This window comes from Melospiza melodia, chromosome 12 (genome assembly GCF_035770615.1).
Source record: "Melospiza melodia melodia isolate bMelMel2 chromosome 12, bMelMel2.pri, whole genome shotgun sequence".
NCBI lineage: Eukaryota > Metazoa > Chordata > Aves > Passeriformes > Passerellidae > Melospiza > Melospiza melodia.
The window spans coordinates 6,892,899-6,912,851 of NC_086205.1; the positions used below are offsets into that span (position 1 = coordinate 6,892,899).

Here is a 19,953-nt window from a genome sequence, read left to right on the forward strand (position 1 = left end):
CAAGACAGCAGTGCCATCCACTGGGAATCCCCCCAGTGGAGCTGTGAATTGCACAATTTCAGCCCATTTCTAGCCCAGACTCTCACTTCTTGCAGCAGGCTGAGTTTCTCCAGCTCCCACTGATGGTCCAGGATGAGGCTGTCACTGCGGGGCCGCCAGCCTGCCAGGTTCTCCTCTCCCCGGACATAGGCTACAGAGGTGTCCAGCACACGCCGGCGCCTTCTCTGCATGCCTGTGGGCACAGACACACGGCTGGAGGGACAGACAAACAGCCCCCTAACCCGAAGGCCTGGCTGTGCCTCCCTGTCCCAGCTGAACACCTGGGCAGAGGCGTGGCACCCACCTGGGCTGCCGGCATCAGCCACACGGCACAGGCTGAGCTCGTAGACTCCTGTCACGCGGTTGCTGTGAACAAAGAGAGGTGAGGCATTACTGGCTTTGTCCCATCCCCACACCCCAATTTTTTTTAGCCAGGCTGCTGGGATGCCCTAGAAGAGCTCCAGTCCCTAGGTGATGGCTCTCCTGTCCCCAACAGGAGCCTCCTGGTACCTCTCAGAAGCCCGCAGGCTGCCGCTGCCAAAAAGATTGCGGATGGAGCGTGAGGCAGGAAGTTTGGCATCCCGCGAGTAGAAAACCATGCAGAAGTCTTTGGTGATGACGGCGGGCTGAGTGCAGTTCTCCATCTGTAGTAGAGCAGAGGGAGGCATCAGAGGTGCTGCAGGGTGGCAGCCCAGCAGGTCTCTCCCTCCCCTGTGCCCAGCAGCTTCCAGTCCCAGGGTCCCACATGGCCCCCACACACCAAGTTGAACCCTGCACCCCATAAGCAGTAGCTAAGGAAGGGCTCACGCTGGCTGCACCCCCACAGCAGGGGAAACACCAGACTTTGTTGATGTACAGTGACCCCAAGCAAGGTCCTTGCCTCGATGTAAGCTGACAAGGTGATGTAGATCTTCTCCCGGTAAGGGGTGACACGGTTGAGCAGCAGCGAGTTGTGCATGGAGCTATCCCACGCCGCCTCAAACTGGTAGAAAGTCCTGCCAAAAAAACCCAGCAGGTCCAGTAAAACAACCTCCCTACAACCCCTGGCAGGGCGAGCAAAGAGATGTCATTGTCCCCCCCACAGCGCTGCAGCAGGCCTGCAAGGACACACAGACATGCATGCGCAGTGGGGACAGATGGGGACAGCCACTCCAGAGGACACAGGCTCAAGGCAAAGGGCACAAGGCACGGTGGGAAGGGGACACGGCACCCTTGCGATGGCCAATGGACCGGGGTTCTGGGGAGGCAGGACCGCGGAGGAGTGGGGGCTCAGGTGGGGAGCAGGCAAGGCACAGCAGGCTAGGAAGGCAGAGGAGGGCGAAGGAGGGTTCATGCCCCACCCCTGTGTTCAGAGCAGGGGCTGCCACCCCCAGTGCACCCGGGCCAGTCGCCACCATCCAGCCTGGGCACAGCACCTCCCAGTCCCTGCCAGGAGCGGCTGTTGATGGCCAGAAGGGAAAGGAGGGAGGATGCTCAGCACTGGGGGTGTGCTGCCAGCCCACCTCTGGGAGCACAGCCCCCCACCAGCCAGGTCCCCTTCCCCAGGGCTGCCCCTGTCTGCCAGCCCTGGGCCCCAGTGAGAAGCTGAGGATTATGATTTGGTGGCCGGCCCCTGTCAGGCTGTCTCCCCTGGCTCTTGCTCTACCCTCATTGCCAGCCCCATTCCCACTCTGCTGCCTCAGGCCCCTTTGCTGTGTTTTCCATGGCTCCCGGGCTGGGAGAAGGAGCAGGGGACACCTGGTCCCACTCCCCCATGCCTACAGGATCCCAGAGAGGACGGCACAGCTCACCCAGATCAAGAGTGGCATCTGCCCTCCTTGGGTTGAGCAACCGAGGGTGAGGAATCAGGAGGTGGCTCTGGTGAGAGAGCATGGGGGATCCCCATTGCACCCCCTGCACCACTCCTGGGCTCCCTCCCAGGTCAGCCTTGGCTTTATGGTACACCCACTCCCCAAAACCGCCCAGAGCTGCTGCGGCCCTGGCTCCCGCCTGAGCATCCTCAGGAAGCTGTGCTTCAGCCATATCTCAGTGAGAACACTTCAGCACATCCCTGAAGCAGCATCCAGGGGGCTGAGGAGCAATTTTAACAAGAGCCAGGGCAGCCAGCAGGAGTAGGGAGAGGTTCTCAACTGCAATTTCCCCCATGTTGGAAGAAGAGGCAGAGTGATGCTTTCAGAAGGTGTAAAAAACACATAACCCCACCGGTGTGAGACACAGCCAAGGCAAAGGATTGCTTTGCAGACACAGGTTGCTTAAGAAAAAGAGTGCTCCCCAAGGAGGAGGAGGAGGAGGAGGAGAAGAGGAGCCTCAGGGGAGGGCAGAAAGAGCAAAAAGCAAAGGGAGGAGGCAAAGGGGAAGAAGAGAAAAGCAGGAGGGACCAGACCGAGCAGGTGCGCGTGAAATACCTAGTGTCATTTCCCAGCGAAATGCTATAAGTGGAAGGTGACCCAAGGACAAACACACACATGTACACACACAGAAAAACGACAGGTCAGAAGAGCCCCTCTTGAAGGGACTCACACATAATAGCACTGCTGGCCACAGGAGCTCCAGCCTGGCTGAACCCAACGTGGGGACCAAAGGGAGCTCAGCGAGGGCAGACAGAGGCTTGCCAGCCTGGCTGAAAACCCTCTGCCTCCCACTTTCATCATGGTCCAGCAGCTGGGAAGGAAGCACATGTGCTCCCTATGCCCTTAACTCTGCCCTTGTGCCATCCCAGGGCAGGGAGCTCCTGCCCAGTGCAGTCCCCTGGGACAGTGCCAGCTGAGGGGATGAGATTCCCACTGCCACTCACACAGCAGGTGACTCCTTGGCCCGTCCCCTGGTCCACAAGGGAAGCATCACTGTGCTGAGAGACCACAGGCAGTGCCAGTGTGAACCCACCTCTCTTGTGGTGGGGGGGCTGGATCAATGCTGTACCCACTTTCCTGCACCCTGGGAGGGGACAGAATGCAGCTCTGCCCTCAGACATCTCTGAGCACCACCAGATTTGAGTTGCTGTAGGGAGGACAACCTTCAGGCACAGAGGTATGTGCCAGGACTCAGGACACTCCATCCCTTGTCTCCCAGGCACTTGCCCCTCTTCTTCTGCCACAGGGCACAGTGGTGGCCCCCTGCCCTGAGGCCTCACCAACGCTCCCATCCAGAGGCTGGTGGCACACCCACAAATCTGGCACCTCTCACACACATGCCAGGCTCACCCAGTGGTCCCAGCTGGAGCCTGCAGTCCCCAAACAGCCCCTTTACACAGGGGTACAACAGTCTGTGCCACATGGGCACCCACTGTCACACCTGCACACAGACACACGCTGCCGAATGCCGCACCTACACACACAGGACATCGTGCACAGGGTGGGCCGCTGCTGCCACCCCAACTGCACTGCTGCCAACTGCACTGCTGCCAGCATCACCAGGTGCCCAGGACAGGGCAGCACAAGCCCCAAAACTTCCACTGTCCTCACCAGCCCTGCAGCTACTCCAAGCAGTACCAGGGGCTGAGCTGGGGCTGGGGCGGGAGACAATGTAGGGTCCGGCACACTCGGTGCCAGGTGCCAGAAAAGATGGGAGAGTAGCAAAGTCCAAAAGCAAGAATAAAACCCAAATCAGGCAATGGAGACGCAGGCGTGCGAGGGGGAGCGGCAGCCAGCCAGAGCGTGGCCCACACCAACAGCAAAAGGGGCCGAGTGAGCAAGAGGTGCCAGCGCAGTGGGGAGGAGGGATGGGGCATGTGAAGGGATGAGGGGCCGGATGTCCAAGTGCTGCCTCTGGCGGGAGTGAGCGTGCCGAGGCAAGGGGGTAGAAAGAAAGAAAGGAGAGAAGAAGGAGGGGTGGAAAAAAAACCAATGGAAACAAATAATACCTAGGCATATCCGAATCAAGAAACTGCCTGCGAAAACACAAAACAATCACATGGTTAGTGTGGGCTCAGATGGGCAGCAGCAGCTGAGGGAAGCGAGGGGGGACACCAGGCGCTGCCCCCCGCGCCTCCGCCCTGGGCGCTCGATGCGGGGATGGATGGCGCCGAGGAGAGAGCTGAACCACTCTCCCAGCCTCTTCCTGAGGGGCTCCGGGGCGCTGGGAGGCTGCAGAGGGGAAGCCAGGGCTGCTCCAGGCAATGGAGGCTGCGTGGCACAAGGCAGCAAAGCGGGGAGCGCAAGCGGCTGGGAGGAGGGTGAAGTGGGCGCTGGCTCTGCTCTCTGCCTTCCTCCTGCCTGTCCTCACAGCTGCAGGGTGGAGCATGCATGGCTGCATGTGGAGTGGAAGTGGGGGGCACTGCAGCAAGCGCCCTGCAGGCAGCTGGCCACCCCCTCCTCCCCCTGCCTCACCGTGGGCAGGCTCCATGGAATAGATACGGGACAGATATGACATGAGCACTGTCTGTGCCCCCAAAATGGGCCCCCAGTCTCCACGCTTCTCTCCACACCCCAAGTATCCCTCCAGCCCAAGCCATGTCCCCTTGTCCTGCAGGACTTATGGGGTGGAAGGCAGAGCAGGAGGCACATCCCTCCTGCCAGGCTACCTTAGGCATGCTGAAGATCCCATATGGCTCCATCTGAGACCAGACAATCCAACAGATCAGGAGCTGATGAAAAACTGCACAGCCCCAAGAGCCCACAGGTGCTACAGCCACCCAGCTCCCAGCAAAAAAACCACCACTGCTCCACTGGGCTGGGTTCTCCTTGTCTGACCATCCCCATCTGGCCTCCTTCTGTACCCCCAAGGCTGTGACAAAGTCTCCTGGTCCGACACTTGCACGTGTGCCAAGCCCAGGACTCGCCTCCGCTGCTCAGATGCTCTGTGCCAGTTGCTCTGCCAGGTCCAGGAGCTGCCATGAGAGTGCTCAGGGTACCAAATCCTATCCAGACCCCCATCATTCCCCCAAAACCACCCTGCCTTGGGACAGGCCTCCTTGGGACAGTGGTGATCACAAAGCAGATGAAGGAAAAAGTGTTCCCCATTCCTCGCCAGGATGTTCCTACACCAGTGACCACAACACACACAGCCAAGGACCAGTCCTGCTGCTCCCAGTGCTGGCAGCAACCATCTCTGTCTTGTCACAGCTGCCTGCATGCACACATTCTGTCAGAGACCCCCACCAGTCCCCTGAGTTCCACCAGTCCCCCTGGTGCAGAGGAGAGCTGTGCCCTCCATACCCACGACTCCCCCTGCCACTGCAGGACTCACACAGGGAGACCTTGGAGAAAACCAATCTTCAGGTCCTGCTTCTTTCACACCCTGCCAAACCTACAGTGGGGACACCTTTAAGCAACCTGGTCTAGTGGAAGGTGTCCCTGCCTGTAGTAGAGGGTTTGGAATGAGATTATCTTTAAAGTCCCTTTCAGCCCGAGCCACTCTGTGGTTCTGTGACAGACCCCTGGGATAGGGAACAACAGGTGGTCCCCAGGCTGGTCCTGCTTGCACCATGGGCATCCCTGGAGTCACCCACAGGGGGTGGGAATGGCTTTCCTGCATTACTCACACACAGATAGGGATCTGCCATGGGTGCCAAGTGGCCTTTCCAGCAATTTTGCTGGGACACAGGACAAATAGTACTCCCCTCTAGCCATGGAGTTGGGACATCCTCCTGGCACCAGCACCAACTGCTTCCCTGTGCCAGCCCATCACAGGCAGCACCAGAGAGCAGAACCCACACACAAATTCCCTTTAGTGCCCTCCCCAGCACAGCAAGGCCTTGGGGAGGAGGAGGAGGAAGGGGGTTGGCAGCCCTGTACCCCAGGACCCCATGCAGCTTCAGAAACACCCTGCCTCAAGGCAGCAGTGGGTCAGCAGAAGGGTCAAGAGCCTTCCAGGGGACAGGGGGGCTGCTACTCAACCCCTCCATCCCTCACCACAGCAGGGGAAGAGCAAGGAAAAAGCATCACACACCGGTCATCCTGGGAGGGGTGGATGTAGCCGGAGGAGAGGATGTTCAGGGACAGAATGTTGGGGTCGATGAGAGACTCGTCTGCCTCTGGGGTGTTCCTGATCCGACCTGCAAACACAGCACAGTTACCTCTGAGGTGACAGCAGAGGCTCCCTGTGAAGGCAGGGGCAGAGTGCCTGCCTGCAGCCCCCCCTGGCCATCCAGCACCAGAGACCGTGGACACGGGGACAGGGGCTGAGGTGTCCTGCCCATGCAGTGTCCCAGTGTCACCTGCCAGGCAGCCACTGCTTTACTATTGCAGGGCAGAGGGGACACAAGGCATAAAGCTCCATGTGGGGACATGGGAATGTGGGCAAGAAAGAAGAGATGAGTCTGAGATGATGCTGGGACTGGGGGCTGGCTTGGCTTACCCACAACCAGCTCCCGCACTTCCTTCCAGCGGATGAGGCTGCCTGTTTCATGCACCAAGGTGACACTGATTCTCCTCTGGATGCCCTGAGACCCACGAGGCCAGAGAGAAGGGACAGCAGTTAACACAGGTCCCAGCAGGGGTCAGCTAGGACACCACTTGGGCAGAGAGTACCTGGTGAAGGAGGAAGGTCCCGTGGCATGGCATGCCTCCACGGTGGTCCACAACAGCAGGGATGTAGCTGGAAGAGAGATTGCAGCATGAAACCGAATCCTGCCAGCCTGCCCAGAGGTGCTGAGCACTGGGCAAATCCCTCATTGCCTCCCTCTCCCAGCAGGACTTACTCTCCATTGGCCTCCAGCTCACAGATCTCAAAGAAAACCATCAGGTCGTACTTGCACTGGCAGGGGCCAGCACTGGGCCGAGTCATGGTGCTCAGCTTTGTGGCAGGCACTGCAGTGGGGCAGAAAAGACAGGTGAGAGGTTCAGCCTGCTGCTGGCACTCAGAATGAGGAATATGATGGCAGAGGAAGGGCAGAGCAGGCAGGGACCTCAGGGCATGCATAGAGGCAGCAACAAGGGCCTCATCCCAGGGACCTTGCTGATCACTGGCAGTGCTTTCTCCCTTGCCCAGCAAGAGACTGGCCTCAGCCATCCCCAGGTGCACACAGTGTGCCTGCACATCCCAAATCACACAGTGCTGCTCCAGGCACTGCTCAGGAACCACCACAGAGAGGCTGCTCCCCCTGAGCTGCTGTTTTGACTGCACAGCCAAACCCCCACAGCTGGGTCTCTCAGGGACACTCGGGTTGGGGAGCCACCTGAGCCACCAAGGGCAAAGAATTTCCCCCTGCTGCTCTGCAGGACATGAGATGGGAGCTTTCCATCTGTTGAGTACTGGGAAATGGGTGTCTAGGGCTTTAGAGTGCCATGGCCCATAAAAAATAAATCAAATTGTGCATTTTGTGGTGCCTCTGGGGAAGGGGACACCCACCCAACATGGGAAATACAGGTGGGCACAGGAGTAGGAGGCTGGGCTCCCTACCTGGTTTGGAGAGTGGCATCACACGGGGGAAGTGGCGTCGGGATGGCCTCAGTGGGCTGCAGGCAGAACCAGCTTGGTTATAGCACCCCCAAAAGCAGGCACCCCAAACCCAGCCAGCCCCACGCTGGGTCCCCAGGCAGCCCAGAGCACCCACAGCACAGGCAGGGGCTGGGGGTGGCCCAGATGTACCCACCTCAGGACATCCTTGCAGAGAGGTGGGAAGGGGTGCTGCTGGTAGTGGCCAAACACCTCGAACACAATTGGCTGGCTCTTGATGTATTCAATGAAAGATTTTGTCACCTCCACAGCAATCTAGAAGAGAAAGAGCTTTCATGGTTCATCTGACAGGGCAGTTTATCTGGGAAAGGGGAGAGAGCCAGCAACAGCATCTGGGATGTGGAAGGGTGTAAAACTGTCAGTCCCCTCCATCCCTCACCCATCCTCCCTCTCTCCACCAAGACCACGGCAGTGAAATCCCAGCCTTTTCAGGTGTACAACAGTGGCTTCTGGTGTTTTTCCTGCATGTCCACCCCATCTAAGCCTGGCTTAGCTGGGTGTCTGTGAGGGGCTGGGAAGGGCAGGAGGAAGCTGCTTCCCTGGGAGAGGATCCAGCCAAGGCCCTGCAGAGATCCCAGCAGGTGTAGGAGCAGGAGCAGAGGGGTGCTGGGAGAGGGGTACGCACATTCTGGACATGGTAGAAGCCCAGGGGTGGCCCCCGTCCTGTGTTCTTCAGGGGTTCTGTTGAAAAGGCCTCATCATGGCGATGGATGAAGCTGTGGAGGGAAGGAAGGTTGTTCAGGGGCTGCTCAGGGATGGGGATGTGCTGGAGCAGGGAGGGGAGTGAAAGCAAGGGACCACAACAAGAGCCTATTCCCCCGGGGCTGCTGCCTGCACCCTTGGCTGGCACAGGACCCCCTGAAGCTGATGGGAGCCTCTCCTTGCCTTTTGCCAGTGACTAAACAAGTTCTTGGGCAGATTTCACAGCCCTTGGTTTTGCCTCCCCATCCACAAAGGGCTCAGGGGTGGAGGAAACATCCCAAATTCACCAGAAGCCCCCAGGTGATGGCTGGAGCTTGGTGGAAGAAGCAGGGCTGGGGGGCACTGAGGGCTCACTTGAACTGGCAGAAGATGTCGGCGTATTCTGCAGAGATGCTGGAGGCCTGCAGGACTGTCACACGGAAAGTGAAGATGCTGCCCAGCTTCAGGTGGTCCAAAGCCACCTCCAGGGGCCCATCCTGTGCAGGCTTCTCTGGGCTGTCCAGGAGATCCTCTGGGGTCACTGCAGGGAGGAGAAGGACCTTAGCAAGGCAAGGTGTCTTCCCCCCAGTGTTAGGAACATTTAGGAACAATGTTGAGGTGCTGGAGCATGTCCAGAGAAGGGCAACAAGGCTGATGAAGGGTGTGAACACCCTTGTCCAACAGAGCTGGGGGAGCTGAGGGTGTTTAGCCTGGAGAAGAGGAGGCTGAGGGGAGACCTCATCATCCTCTGCAACTCCCTGAAAGGAGGTTATAGCCAGGTGGGGGGTGGTCTCTTCTCCCAGACAACCAGTGACAGGACAAGAGGACACAGGCTTGAGCTGCACCAGGGGAAGGTTAGGCTGCACATTAGGAATAAGCTGTTCACAGAAAGGGTGATTGAGCATTGGAAGGGGCTGCCCAGGGAGGTGGGCAGTCACTGTCCTTGGAAGAGCTTAAGAAAAGCCTGGCCGTGGCACTCAGTGCCATGGTGGTTGACAAGGTGGTGTCATAGGTTGAACCCAAAGATCTCCAAGGCTTTTCCCTCTGACTCTGCTCCAGCAGCTCCCCACGGGAGCAGTGGGCTGCCAATGCCAGGGAGGTGCAGGGAGCCCTCCCACAGTGCCTGCCACCCCTGCTCACCTGCACAGGTGTTGTTGTTGACCTCATCAGCGGACGGGCCCACGTCGCTGACCTGGCCCTGCCCCTCCACAATGCGCAGCTCCTCCTGAGAGGTCCCCGAGCGAGACATCCCCACAGCTGGGCACGACTCCGACTGGAACTGAGCCACCAGGGGACTTCAGGCATTCTGGTGGTCCTGCTTGCACCACCACCAGCATCCCAAGCACCCAGGCACCTCCAGCTCTCCTCTCCCACCCCACTGTACTCCCCCTGGGACTTGGGTGAGAGCAGGATGCACCGGTGGGTACCCAAGGCTTGGTGGACCAAGAGCACATTCCTTTCCCTCCCCCTCTAGGAGCCTGGGGGTCCCCATGGGAAGCACTGAGGTGACAGGCAGGGATCTGAGGTCCATGGGCATCCACCAAGAGCCAGCCCCACCTTACCTTCTCAAAGTGCTGGTCGTCAAAGGAGATCTTGGCTGTCCCCGATTGCCGCACTCCAGAGCCATAATCAGGGGCTTCTTCATCCGCTGGAGGAGAGATCGGGGTGAGCCAGCACAGAGGGTGCAGGGGATGCCAGGGGCACAGCGGGTGCAGGGGATGCCAGGGGCACATTGCTGAGGGGGATTTCCCTCCTACCTGAGATGGCCTGGACAGCCACACGCAGGAAGCCCTTCACCTCGCCCTTCTCGCTGACGATGGCCACGCGGTGCACCAGGGGCACGGGGTACAGGAGGTTGCTCAGGTAGACAAAGGCCCTGCCAGAGAAGGGGGGGACACACAACAGGGGGGACAGCGGTCACTGCTCCCACCCGTGGGTGCCCAGGCACGGCTGGCGTGGCCGGCAGTGGCCGGGATCCCAGGTCACTGCTCAGGGCGCGACCGCAGCGCTGCAAAGCAAAACTAAAGAGAAGGCAGCCAGGGCCAGGCGGAGGGGCTGGGGCAGCGGGCAGGCAGCGTGCCGCGGGCAGGAGGGTGGGCAGGAGGGTGCCACACGCCATGGACAACACCACAGAACACACCAGAGCTGCAGGCCTCTCCGACCGGTGCCTCCGTGGCAGGCAGGAGGGGAGAGGGCTGCGCTGGTGCCACCGTGAAGCCGTAGGGCGGGAGGACCTTCTGTGTGCTAGAGAGCTGGAGAACTTGGGCAGGAGGTGCTGCAACATGACTGGGGGGTAGCTGCAGAGTCACCACGGGGAGGACAGGGGCAAGACAGGGGGGAGGAAGGGTCACAAGGGAGATGGAGGCTGTCAGGAGTGAAGGAGATTAGAGGACAAGGTCCTGGACCTCCAGAGGTGAACCTGCTGGGGGTTCCTGGCCCTGGCTCTGCCCGCCGTGTTGGAGACCACTGGGAGGGAGGCTGCATGGTGTGGCTGGCAGCATCAGGTTGTGCATCCCCCCCTCCCCATCCCTTCACACAGATGGCTTCGGGGTCCTGGGCCACCTGCCAGCAGGTCACAGGGGTGGACAGCACGCCTGGCAGGTCTGAGGAGCCTCCCTGCTCTCCTCTGCAGCATCCAGGTCACCGACGCCACCACGGCGAGGTGCCACACCGGAGTCCAACACGATGGCTGCACCATGTCTCTGTCAGCACCTCCTGTCAGGCCCCTGCTCTCTGCTTCTCAAGCATTTTGGGTCCTCTTGCTGCCTCCCTCCGCCTCACGGTCAGCTTGCAATGGTCATCCAGTTCTGGCCATGGTGGCAAGCTGTACCCTCCATGGTGACAAGTCACCTTTGGCACTGAGCTCCCTGCCAAAGGTGTGAGCTGGCAGCACCACTTCCAGCAAGATGGGGCGTGGGGTGCCCGCCACCTCTCCCTGTGGCACCCACCAGCATCTTGAGGTGTGGTGTGGTGGGATGGTGCTGGGGGCTGGCCAGGACATCTCTCCTTCAGGAGGCTCCCATGAGGGCTGCATCTCTGCTGTGCTGCTCAGGGCATCCCAGCCTCACAGGAATCTTCAGATTCAGTGGCACCCCAAAGTGCCCAGGGGGCTCTTGCAGCCCTGCCCTTGCACCCCCAAGTCCAGAGATTCCCCCTGCTCTGGTGACTCCCATTGACCTTCAATGCTCCTCGAGGCTTTTTCCACCCAAAGCATCTCAAGTCGTGGAAGCAGCTGATGCCAAATCATTATCTCCTGATGGGTCCATCTCAACCCATCTCTTCTCAGATGGCACTGGGAGCAGGAGGTCAGACCACGGCAGGGTTCCCAGCAGGACTCGTGGCTGGGGCAGAGCCCACAGGGAACTCTCGGAAGCGCAGGGATCTGTGTGCACCCACCCACCCAAAATCACAGGGCAGCTGGAGTGGCAGCCGAGGACTGGAGAGGGCAGGGAGGAGTGGGAAGGAGGTGGGGCAGGCAGGGAGGAGGGGGACAAGTGTGTCACTAGAGGAAGGAGGGCAGGGACACTAACCACAAGATTGGTGAGGTGCAAAGATGGCATGCTCAGATCAAAGAAAAGCCTTTCCAAAGGAAGATAAAAGTGAAAGGACCCCAATTTTTGCTAAAGCTTTGAAGAGATAGAGCCAGCAGCTAAAAAAAAAAAAAAAAGAATAAAAAAACCCTTAAAATAATGAAAATTTAAAAAAACAAGAAGAGAGAAAGAGAAAAGAGAGAGAAGGAGAGAGAGAGAAGAAAAAAGAGAAAGAAGGAAAGAGAAAGAAAGAGAGAAAGAGAGAAAGAGAGAAAGAGAGAGAAGGAAATAAAGAAAGAGAGAAAGAAGGAAAGAGAAAGAAAGAAAGAGAGAGAGAGAAAGAGAGAGAAAGAGAGTGAAAGACAAAAAGAGAGAGAAAGAAGGAAAGAGAGAGAAAGAGAAAGAAAGAGAGAGGGAGAAAGAAAGAGAGAAGGAGAGAAAGGGAGAGAAAGAAACAGAGGAGAGAAGGAGAGAAGGAGAGAAGGAGAGAAGGAGAGAAGGAGAGAAGGAAAGAGAGAGAGAAAGAGAGAGAGAGAAAGAGAGAGAAAGAGAGAGAGAGAGAGAGAGAGAAAGAGAGAAAGAAAGAGAGAAAGAGAGAAAAAGAGGGAGAGAAAGAGAGAAAGAGAGAAGGAAGGAAAAAGAGAGAGAAAGAGAGAAGGAAGGAAAAAGAGAAAGAAGGAAAGAGAAATAAAGAGAGAAAGAGAAAACCAAAGACAAGGATCCAATCATAAACCAATCCAAGCACACTTCACAAGAAATGTGGCCGGCGGAGCTGCTGCGCGGGGAGCCAAACCCAGGGCAGACTCAAAAGAAGTCAGGAGGCACCAAGCTCTGGGGAACACACCCCTGGCGTGGAGTGGGGCTGCTGCCACAGGGCCTCAGTTGGTTTTTTGAGGTGCCCTTGAGAGTTTTGGGGTTGTTTTGATATGTTTTTTGTTTTCTTTTAAATAAGGAAAAATGAAAAAAGAAAATAAAAGGGGAAGAACCCAGCTCTTTCGGTCTGAGGCTGCAGGACTCTTACCCCACCTCCACCCTCTCTGCCTGCCTTGCTCCCTCCTTCCCACCACCTGCCTGGCTCTGGCACTCTGAGGAAGAGCTCACCCTGGTCAGGGAGCCCCTGCCTGAGGCAAAGGCTCTCCGAACAGCTCCTGCTGCACACCCCCTTGGGAAAACCCAGAGAAAGCTGGCAGCTCCTCAGACCATTCTAGGGATGGGCAGATGGCTCCAGGTTTGTGGCACAGCCAGGTTTGGGGCAGCTGGTGGGCTTCTCCACCAAGACTGGTGGAGCCCAAGGGGTCTCCAGCCAACAGGTATGAGAAATTAAAGTTTCTTGTCCTTGGCTCCTGCTAAAGAGGAGCTGGAGCCTACACCCACAACTTCCCTGGACATCTCCTATGCCAAGTTGGCAGGTATGGCTCCAAGCCAAGCACTGGCAGGAGCTGGAAGAACAAACACTGCTTTTGGCACTCTGTTCTGCACCCAGCTCTCCCCTCACTCCCCTCAGCTTCATCCCCACAACCACTTGGGGACATCCAAGCCTCCAGATTCAGGGGGCTCACCCTGACCAATGCAGTGCCAGAGGCACACAGGGTTTTGCAGTGCCAGTGGCACCATAGGGTCATCCCAAGCTGGGTGAGAGGTGCTCCTTCCTGGGACAGAAATGCCCAGGACCAGGTGGCTCCCCTGGCTCCTTTGGTGTTGGAGACACAGCAGAGCTCCCTTTTTCAGTGGAAAAAGACAATGTGCCCAAAAAGGTGCCCACATAAGGCACCATCCACCTTCCCCTACCATCCCTTTCCCCCGCTATGCTTCTCACAGCCCTACCTCAGTGGGGACCTCCCCACCCTGCCAGGCACCCGGGCTTGGTGGCAGTCCCAGCCCAGCCTGCACCTCCGGGATGCCCCGGAGGTGGGAGTCGTGTCCAAAAGCAGCTCCCTCATGCGAAAGAGCTAGGTCCTTCCCGGCATGCTCTCCTAAAACCTCACCAACCTTCCTACTAAACTGAACAGGGGGAAGCGGTCGTAAAATGGATCCCGGCCATCACACAGCGGGCACTCCGGAAAGATGTCTTCCTCCAGGTCCTCCTCCTCCTCCTCCTCCTCCTCCTGCCCCTGGTGCTGCTCGTCAGCAGGCTCGGTGATGTCGGAGTCGGGGTTCGAGAAGGTAGGGGAGGGGGTGAGATCAGCCATGCGCTCGCTCATGCATGTGTTGAAAAGAGGAGAGCTGTTGCAGCCAGAGATATCTGAACTAAGGTTAGTACAACAAGATAGAAGACATGTTAACACCAGCTGTTCCAAACAGAAAGAACAGGAATTTTGCTTTTTTTTTTTTTTTTTGGTTTTTCTTGGTTAGGTTTTGGGGTGGGTTTTTTGTCTGCTTCAATCGAGGGACATTGGGAACAAAGACCTGCCCACCTGGCGCATCTCTAAAGCCACCGACAGCCAGACAAAAGAGCAACCCACGGAACCATGTGAATGCTGGGGACACCCTTTGCTGGGTTTGCAGGGAACAAAGGGACAGAGCAGGTGGCACAAAGGCTCGCCACTATCCCTGCTGCTGGAGAGAATCCCTCCTTGTGCTACAGCACGGGGGAATGCCTCCAGGCCACACAGCTCAGCCCCCTGCTCCCCCTGCCCTGCCCCAGCCTTCTCCAGGGTGGCCCATGCTCCTTGCTGGCCCTGCACCCTTCCATCCAGTGCAGGAAGCGCAGGGGACACGCGGCACACACTGCACAGACAGACGGACGCTCAGACACCGGCGCGTGCACAGGGACACCGCATGCCCACCGCGTGGAGCCCACCACGGCACAGAATCCCTGCCTGCTGGACAGCCACAGCCCCCACACCCCCCGAGCTGGAGCCCGTGGCTCCCAGCACTGGGTGAGGCAGGCAGCAGCAGCGTTGCCAGCAGCTCGTGTGCCCCTCGGGGCGCCGGCAGGAGAGCCGTGACACCGGAGCTGTCACACGGGGGTGAGCACCCCGCACGCCGTGGGTGGCACTGGCAGCGTGTCCTCCTGCAGGACCTCCTGTGGGTGCCAGCCACGCTTGGAAGGAGCCAAAGCGCTCACCTGCCCACCAGCCTGAACCAGGGAAAGCGGTCGTAGAAAGGGTCTCCGCCTGTCACCACATTGTCACAGTCCTCGATGACGCTGGAAGGCACTTCTGCCGCTCGGTCATACATCTCACGCATCAGGTCCAGGCGCTGCCTGCAGGCACAGGGGACGCCCATGGTGGTGGTGAGACACAGGGCTGTGGGCAGCCAAACCCTCCTGGCACAGCCATCTGTCACCCACCTCAGCTTCTCCAGGGTCCAGTAATGCGTTGCCCCGTTCTTCTGGTCCTGCACCTCCACGGCCACGATGGTGCGGGGGAACGGCCGCTTCTCGCGGTCCTTGGCAGCATCGGGGGGCAGCAGGTCGGGAGGGAGAGGCGAGTACAGCGTGTCCGTGAGCAGCACAAACTGGAACTGCACCTGGGGAGGGGCAGAGGGGCTGGTGAGACACCTGGGAGGGCAGGAGGCTTCATGTGCTGGTTCTGGAGAGCTCTCCTCAGCACCTCCTGGCTGCCTGTGCTGTGGGTGCTGCAGCCAGGCAGGAAGGAGCCCAGGCACACCCACCTTCTTTTTCAGCTCCACGCTGATGGCATTGGCTTCCTTGAGGAAGATAGCATTGCCCCAGAGCAGGTCACGGAGGGAGGTGAACTGGTACCACTTCCACTTCCTAAAGGCCCAGAGGGCGAGCTCGAATTCTCGCTCTGTCCACTGCACTGTGGGCACAAGGAGGGACAGTCACACCACTACCAGGACATTGACCCACAGTTCACTCCTCATGCTCCCACAGAAAGCATCAAAACCTCCTGGTGGTTCCCAGCCCTCACCTTCATCCTCAGGTTCTTCCTCCTCTTCATTTGCCTCAGGGTAATACCTAGAATCCATCTGCTTCTGCAGTGCCTCCAGTTTGCTCTCATAGTCCTGGGGGGAACAGGAAAAGAGGTGATGCAACCCACTGATGTGACCTTCCTCCACGCTGCCACATCACACTCCTCTTCCCTGCAGGAACACAGCCTCCTCCCTCCTCTGGATCAGTGCTCGTGGTGACAACTCCAGGAACAACACATTTGCCCTTATTTTTAGAACACAGACCCACCCCACACAAACATCTGCCAGGATTTCAGTCATGCCTGAGAAGGAGCCATGTCCCAGCCACCTACCAGCCTCTGCTGCTCCAGAAGGTAATTTGCCTCTTCCCTCTCCCTCCGGTACTGGTCCTCCAGCTCCTGGAGCCTAGGTGGAAATGGGGAAGTGAACCAAGGTGGAAGTGAACCAAGCTGGAAGTGAGCTCCCAGCTCCCCAGCCCCTCAGGCCGTGCTCTCACCGCTGCTCCATCTCCTGTTTCATGTCGATGCCCTGCTTCTCCAGCAGCTCTCTCTGGGCAAAGGCCCAGTCCACGGGCTCCGCGGGCGTCTCCGCGCACGGGGTCCGCTCGCGCTCCTGCCGAGCCTGCTCGGGGTGGTTGAAGCGGAACACGTGGCTCTTGCCCATGATGATGCGGTTTCCTGCAGCCATGGGCACGGGGAAAGGTGTGGGTTCAATGTGGGACAAGTGCAGGGCCTCCAGGGCAGGGAGGAAGGGGGGTTGGAGCAGCTCTGGCCTGCCAGCCCCAGCACCCACCTGAGCGCAGGATGCTGGGCTCCGTCACCTTTTTGCCGTTCACGTAGGTGTCAGCACCTTCACAGGGCTCCAGGGTCACTATCACTGTGGAGACAGAGTGGAAGCAGAGGGATGAATCCTGCACGTGCTGCTCCAGCAGCCTCAGGGAGGGACACCCACCCCAGCCACATTTGGTACCCACCAGCAGCACCCACCCTGTGGGCAGCTGACAGGACTCAGCCAACCTGATGTTAATCAGAGCAGTCCCAAGGAATAAAGGCAGCTGGAGACTGCATGTGGGAGGAGACCCCAGAGCTTCCCCAGGCTCATCTCCCACAGCTCATTCACACCCAGGTTCCTGCCATTTTGGGGAGTGGATTCTGCTCCACATCTTGAGAGGGGGAATGATCTACAGTCCGCTCAGCCATCCTGCCCTGATCTCTGTCGCAGACATCTTTTCATGAAAAATCCTTTTCTTAGGATTTTTTCTCCTGAGAAGCTGAGAGGCCTCAGGAACAAAGGGTAAACAATGATTATCTGCTGCAACAGGTGCATCTGTGATGGGTCTCATGTGGTTGTTTCTAATTAATGGCCCATCACAGCCCAGCTGGCTTGGACACAGAGCCCAAGCCACAAGCCTTTGTTATCATTCTTGCTGATTCTATTCTTAGCTTAGCCAGCCTTCTGATGAAACCTTTTCTTCTATTCTTTTAGTACAGTTTTAATATAATATATATTATAAAATAATAAATCAAGCCTTCTGAAACATGGAGTCAGATCCTTTGTCTCTTCTCTCATCCAAGAACCCCTGTGAACACCCTCACAGATCTCCTCACCTTGCTTCCTTCCCACGTGCCTTGTGCGAGCTCCCCTCCCAGCCAGGAGGGATGTCGCTCGTCTGGAAGCATGGAGCAGCCATGCAGTAAAGCCCAACTAGTTTGAGGAGGGCAGGACATTAATCTGGGGGCAGGGGCTGAGGAGATGCAGAGGGATGGGTCCCCAGGGCAGGGAAGCTCCTCCAGACAAGCAGTACCTTCACCACCAGATTTGGTGTCACTGCGGAACAGGCAGTGCTCTTCTTTAATGAAGTGCCCGCTGAGAACGATGTCCTGCCTCTTCTCAGCATCTTCCCGGCCAACCCTGCAGGGGAAATCCAGCTCAATCCTCCCTCAGAGCACCCCATCCTGAGTTTCCCCCCAGCCCCATCCATGGAGCTAACAGGAGAAACCCTTGGTGCACTGCAGGACCGAAATCTTGGGGATTTGCGCTTTGGGGATGCCCTGGGAACAGTGCCCAGCCTGGGGACAGCTGTCACCCCCCTGCCCACCTGGGGAAGTCAGGCACTGAGACAGGGACAGTGCTCCCACCCCTCCATCCTTGGAGGGACCTGGCCCTCACCTTGTTATGCCATCCTTGATGTAGTAGAGCAGACACTCGGACATGAGCGGATCCTCGTTCAGGTTGACCAGGTGCGGTGTCTGGGAGGGACAAACACGGAGCCATCCCTGAGTGCCCTGCCTGCCCGGGCACTGAGGGGGCTCTGCAGCAAGGAGGGAGCTCAGCAGCACTGCAGGCTGCCCTGCACTGCTTCTCCTGCCCTCTGCATCCTCAGGGTGACACATCCAGGCTTTTCCAGGGGCTGCACAGAGAGGCTGCCATGAGGATTCCTGCTTCCACAAGCCTCCTTGCTTTCCTCCTCACAGAGCTGAGTCCTAGCTACCCTTCCTCTGGCCTCCTTTGACAATTCATGTTCCAAACAGGCCCAACACAGAGGCAAAACTTTCCCTGATATGGCTCAGAGGCTCCAGGGGCAGGACCCTTCTCACTTGTGCGATATTCTCACTATATTCTCACTGTGAGAATACAATTCCATAGTATAGAATCGTGGAATGGTTTGGGTTGGAAGGGACATAAAACCACATCTCATTTCACCCCCCTTTCCATGGGTAGGGACATCTTCCAGTAGATCAGGTTGTTCCAAACCCCATCCAACCTGACCTTGAACAATTCCAGGAAAGGGGCACCCACAGCTTCTCTGGGCACCCTGTGCCAGGGCCTAATCACAATCTCAGGGAAGAACTTCCTCTCGATACTTGATCTAACCCTGCCCTCTGCCAGGTCAAAAAGGCAGTAAAAGTGCCTGTTTTCCTCCACTGACTGTGCACCAGATGATGCATCCAAAAAGAGCAGGTCCCAGAGGTTCACCCAAAAGCAGTGCAGACCTGAAGCCCGACCTGCAGGCTGAATTTCACTCTCAGGTCTTCTTCCTAACAGTCCCTCACAGCCCTTTCCTGCTGTGGGTCACAAACCACTTTGTTCTTGATAGGAGGAAAATTTCTCCCTCAGCCAAAGGCCTCTCAGGCCAGAGCCAGCTTAGCTGCTGGGATTACACCTTGAGGGAACAGGGGCAGCCCCAGGAGTACCAGTGGGAGAAGTTTATCAGATAGAACAGGCTGTAAGGAACGCCTTATCAACCTGCTGAGACCCAGCATGCAGAGGGGGCCCCTCACCATGGTGCCACAAGCCTTGGCTGGCAGCAGAAACTCACTGCAAACAGGGCAGCAGAGCTGGAAGTCAAGGAAAGGTGGGCTCTTCTCCATGGTGGCTGGCAGAAGTTGGCTGCAACATTTAACCTCTGGCCCCACTGGACAGACATACAGCCCTGGGGGGCTTGAGACCTCCTTCACTTGCAGTTTTTGTCCAGATTTGTAAAGCTGGTGGTGACCTTCCACTGAGCTCCTGGAGCTGTGACCACCCCAGCCATGGCACACAGCAGGACAACAAAGTGCAGTGCCCATAACAAAATGGATTTGCACACTATCAACACTAAATTTCCTCACCAGCCACTGGAGAAGTCAGAAGAGTTTCCACCTGCCAGACAGCTGAAGAGCAAGGAGGCACCAAGACCACCACAGCAATGCCCCACCTCCAAGACCAACCTGCTTTGGGGAATAAACCCCCAGGCTTCCTACCCAAAGGTCTGGGCTCCTAACAGGCAGCAGCTGGGACAAGAAACAAAGACAACAGTGCACAAGTTCATCCCAAAAGTCAGATTGCCCATGTAATGGAAAGGCTGTGAAGTCTTTATCACCACCTGAGCTGGGGACACACAAACTTAAGAGGTTTGGCCAAGCCAAATGCTACAAGCAATAAAGAGATGGAATATTTGCCCACCCACATTTGTTAGCAAGGACTTGCTGGCTTCAGGGGCAGCAACTTTAAATATCTTTAAATATTAACCCACATATTTGTACCCATGTTTGTGCCCAGCAGGCTCAGTGCTGGGATTTCCCCCACGGGTTCCAGAGCCAAGAAAAGGATATTGAAGTACATGGGGCTGGCCAGCTGTGACAGAGTGGATCAGAAGGGAGCTGCAGAGGTACAAACCAGTCCCCAGGAAGAAGAGAATAGGATGATCCTACCTTTTTAGGAGAAAATACACCCAAGGTGCCTCCATCCTCCCTCATGGCCACCCCCATTTCGGCCAGCAATGCTTCCCTGAAGGAGCAAGAGAAAGAAGTGCCTGTCAAAACTCCATGCACCCCCAGGATGGAAGCCCTTGGCTTGTCCCATGGATTGTAATGCAGGGCTTGCCACAGCTCTCCTCACAATCCAGGTGGGTTTTTCAGAGCAGCCCATCTCTGTGCAGGCTGATATGGGG

General features: G+C 57.6%; 1 protein-coding gene across 28 annotated transcripts in view; it reads right to left on the reverse strand.

The window, feature by feature from the left end:
- Positions 1 to 19,953, reverse strand: part of KIF1A (kinesin family member 1A) — a 37,914-nt gene that overhangs the window by 5,552 nt on the left and 12,409 nt on the right. For 5 of the 28 annotated variants that reach the window (XM_063166563.1, XM_063166559.1, XM_063166562.1 and 2 more), the window contains 28 exons: positions 19,715 to 19,790; positions 17,691 to 17,770; positions 17,326 to 17,432; positions 16,314 to 16,397; positions 16,018 to 16,198; positions 15,854 to 15,926; positions 15,521 to 15,614; positions 15,261 to 15,409; positions 14,938 to 15,116; positions 14,713 to 14,850; positions 13,635 to 13,892; positions 9,873 to 9,991; positions 9,678 to 9,763; positions 9,256 to 9,394; positions 8,491 to 8,656; positions 8,060 to 8,150; positions 7,571 to 7,689; positions 7,378 to 7,433; positions 6,677 to 6,785; positions 6,507 to 6,573; positions 6,334 to 6,418; positions 5,926 to 6,031; positions 3,899 to 3,925; positions 2,445 to 2,468; positions 920 to 1,034; positions 550 to 683; positions 344 to 405; positions 87 to 232 (listed from right to left, as the gene is read on the reverse strand). In XM_063166563.1, coding sequence (XP_063022633.1) covers positions 87 to 232; positions 344 to 405; positions 550 to 683; positions 920 to 1,034; positions 2,445 to 2,468; positions 3,899 to 3,925; positions 5,926 to 6,031; positions 6,334 to 6,418; positions 6,507 to 6,573; positions 6,677 to 6,785; positions 7,378 to 7,433; positions 7,571 to 7,689; positions 8,060 to 8,150; positions 8,491 to 8,656; positions 9,256 to 9,394; positions 9,678 to 9,763; positions 9,873 to 9,991; positions 13,635 to 13,892; positions 14,713 to 14,850; positions 14,938 to 15,116; positions 15,261 to 15,409; positions 15,521 to 15,614; positions 15,854 to 15,926; positions 16,018 to 16,198; positions 16,314 to 16,397; positions 17,326 to 17,432; positions 17,691 to 17,770; positions 19,715 to 19,790 — 3,070 coding nt within the window. The remainder of the gene's footprint in view (positions 1 to 86; positions 233 to 343; positions 406 to 549; positions 684 to 919; positions 1,035 to 2,444; positions 2,469 to 3,898; positions 3,926 to 5,925; positions 6,032 to 6,333; positions 6,419 to 6,506; positions 6,574 to 6,676; positions 6,786 to 7,377; positions 7,434 to 7,570; positions 7,690 to 8,059; positions 8,151 to 8,490; positions 8,657 to 9,255; positions 9,395 to 9,677; positions 9,764 to 9,872; positions 9,992 to 13,634; positions 13,893 to 14,712; positions 14,851 to 14,937; positions 15,117 to 15,260; positions 15,410 to 15,520; positions 15,615 to 15,853; positions 15,927 to 16,017; positions 16,199 to 16,313; positions 16,398 to 17,325; positions 17,433 to 17,690; positions 17,771 to 19,714; positions 19,791 to 19,953) is intronic. The other 23 variants (XM_063166580.1, XM_063166575.1, XM_063166577.1 and 20 more) reach the window with 10 other exon arrangements.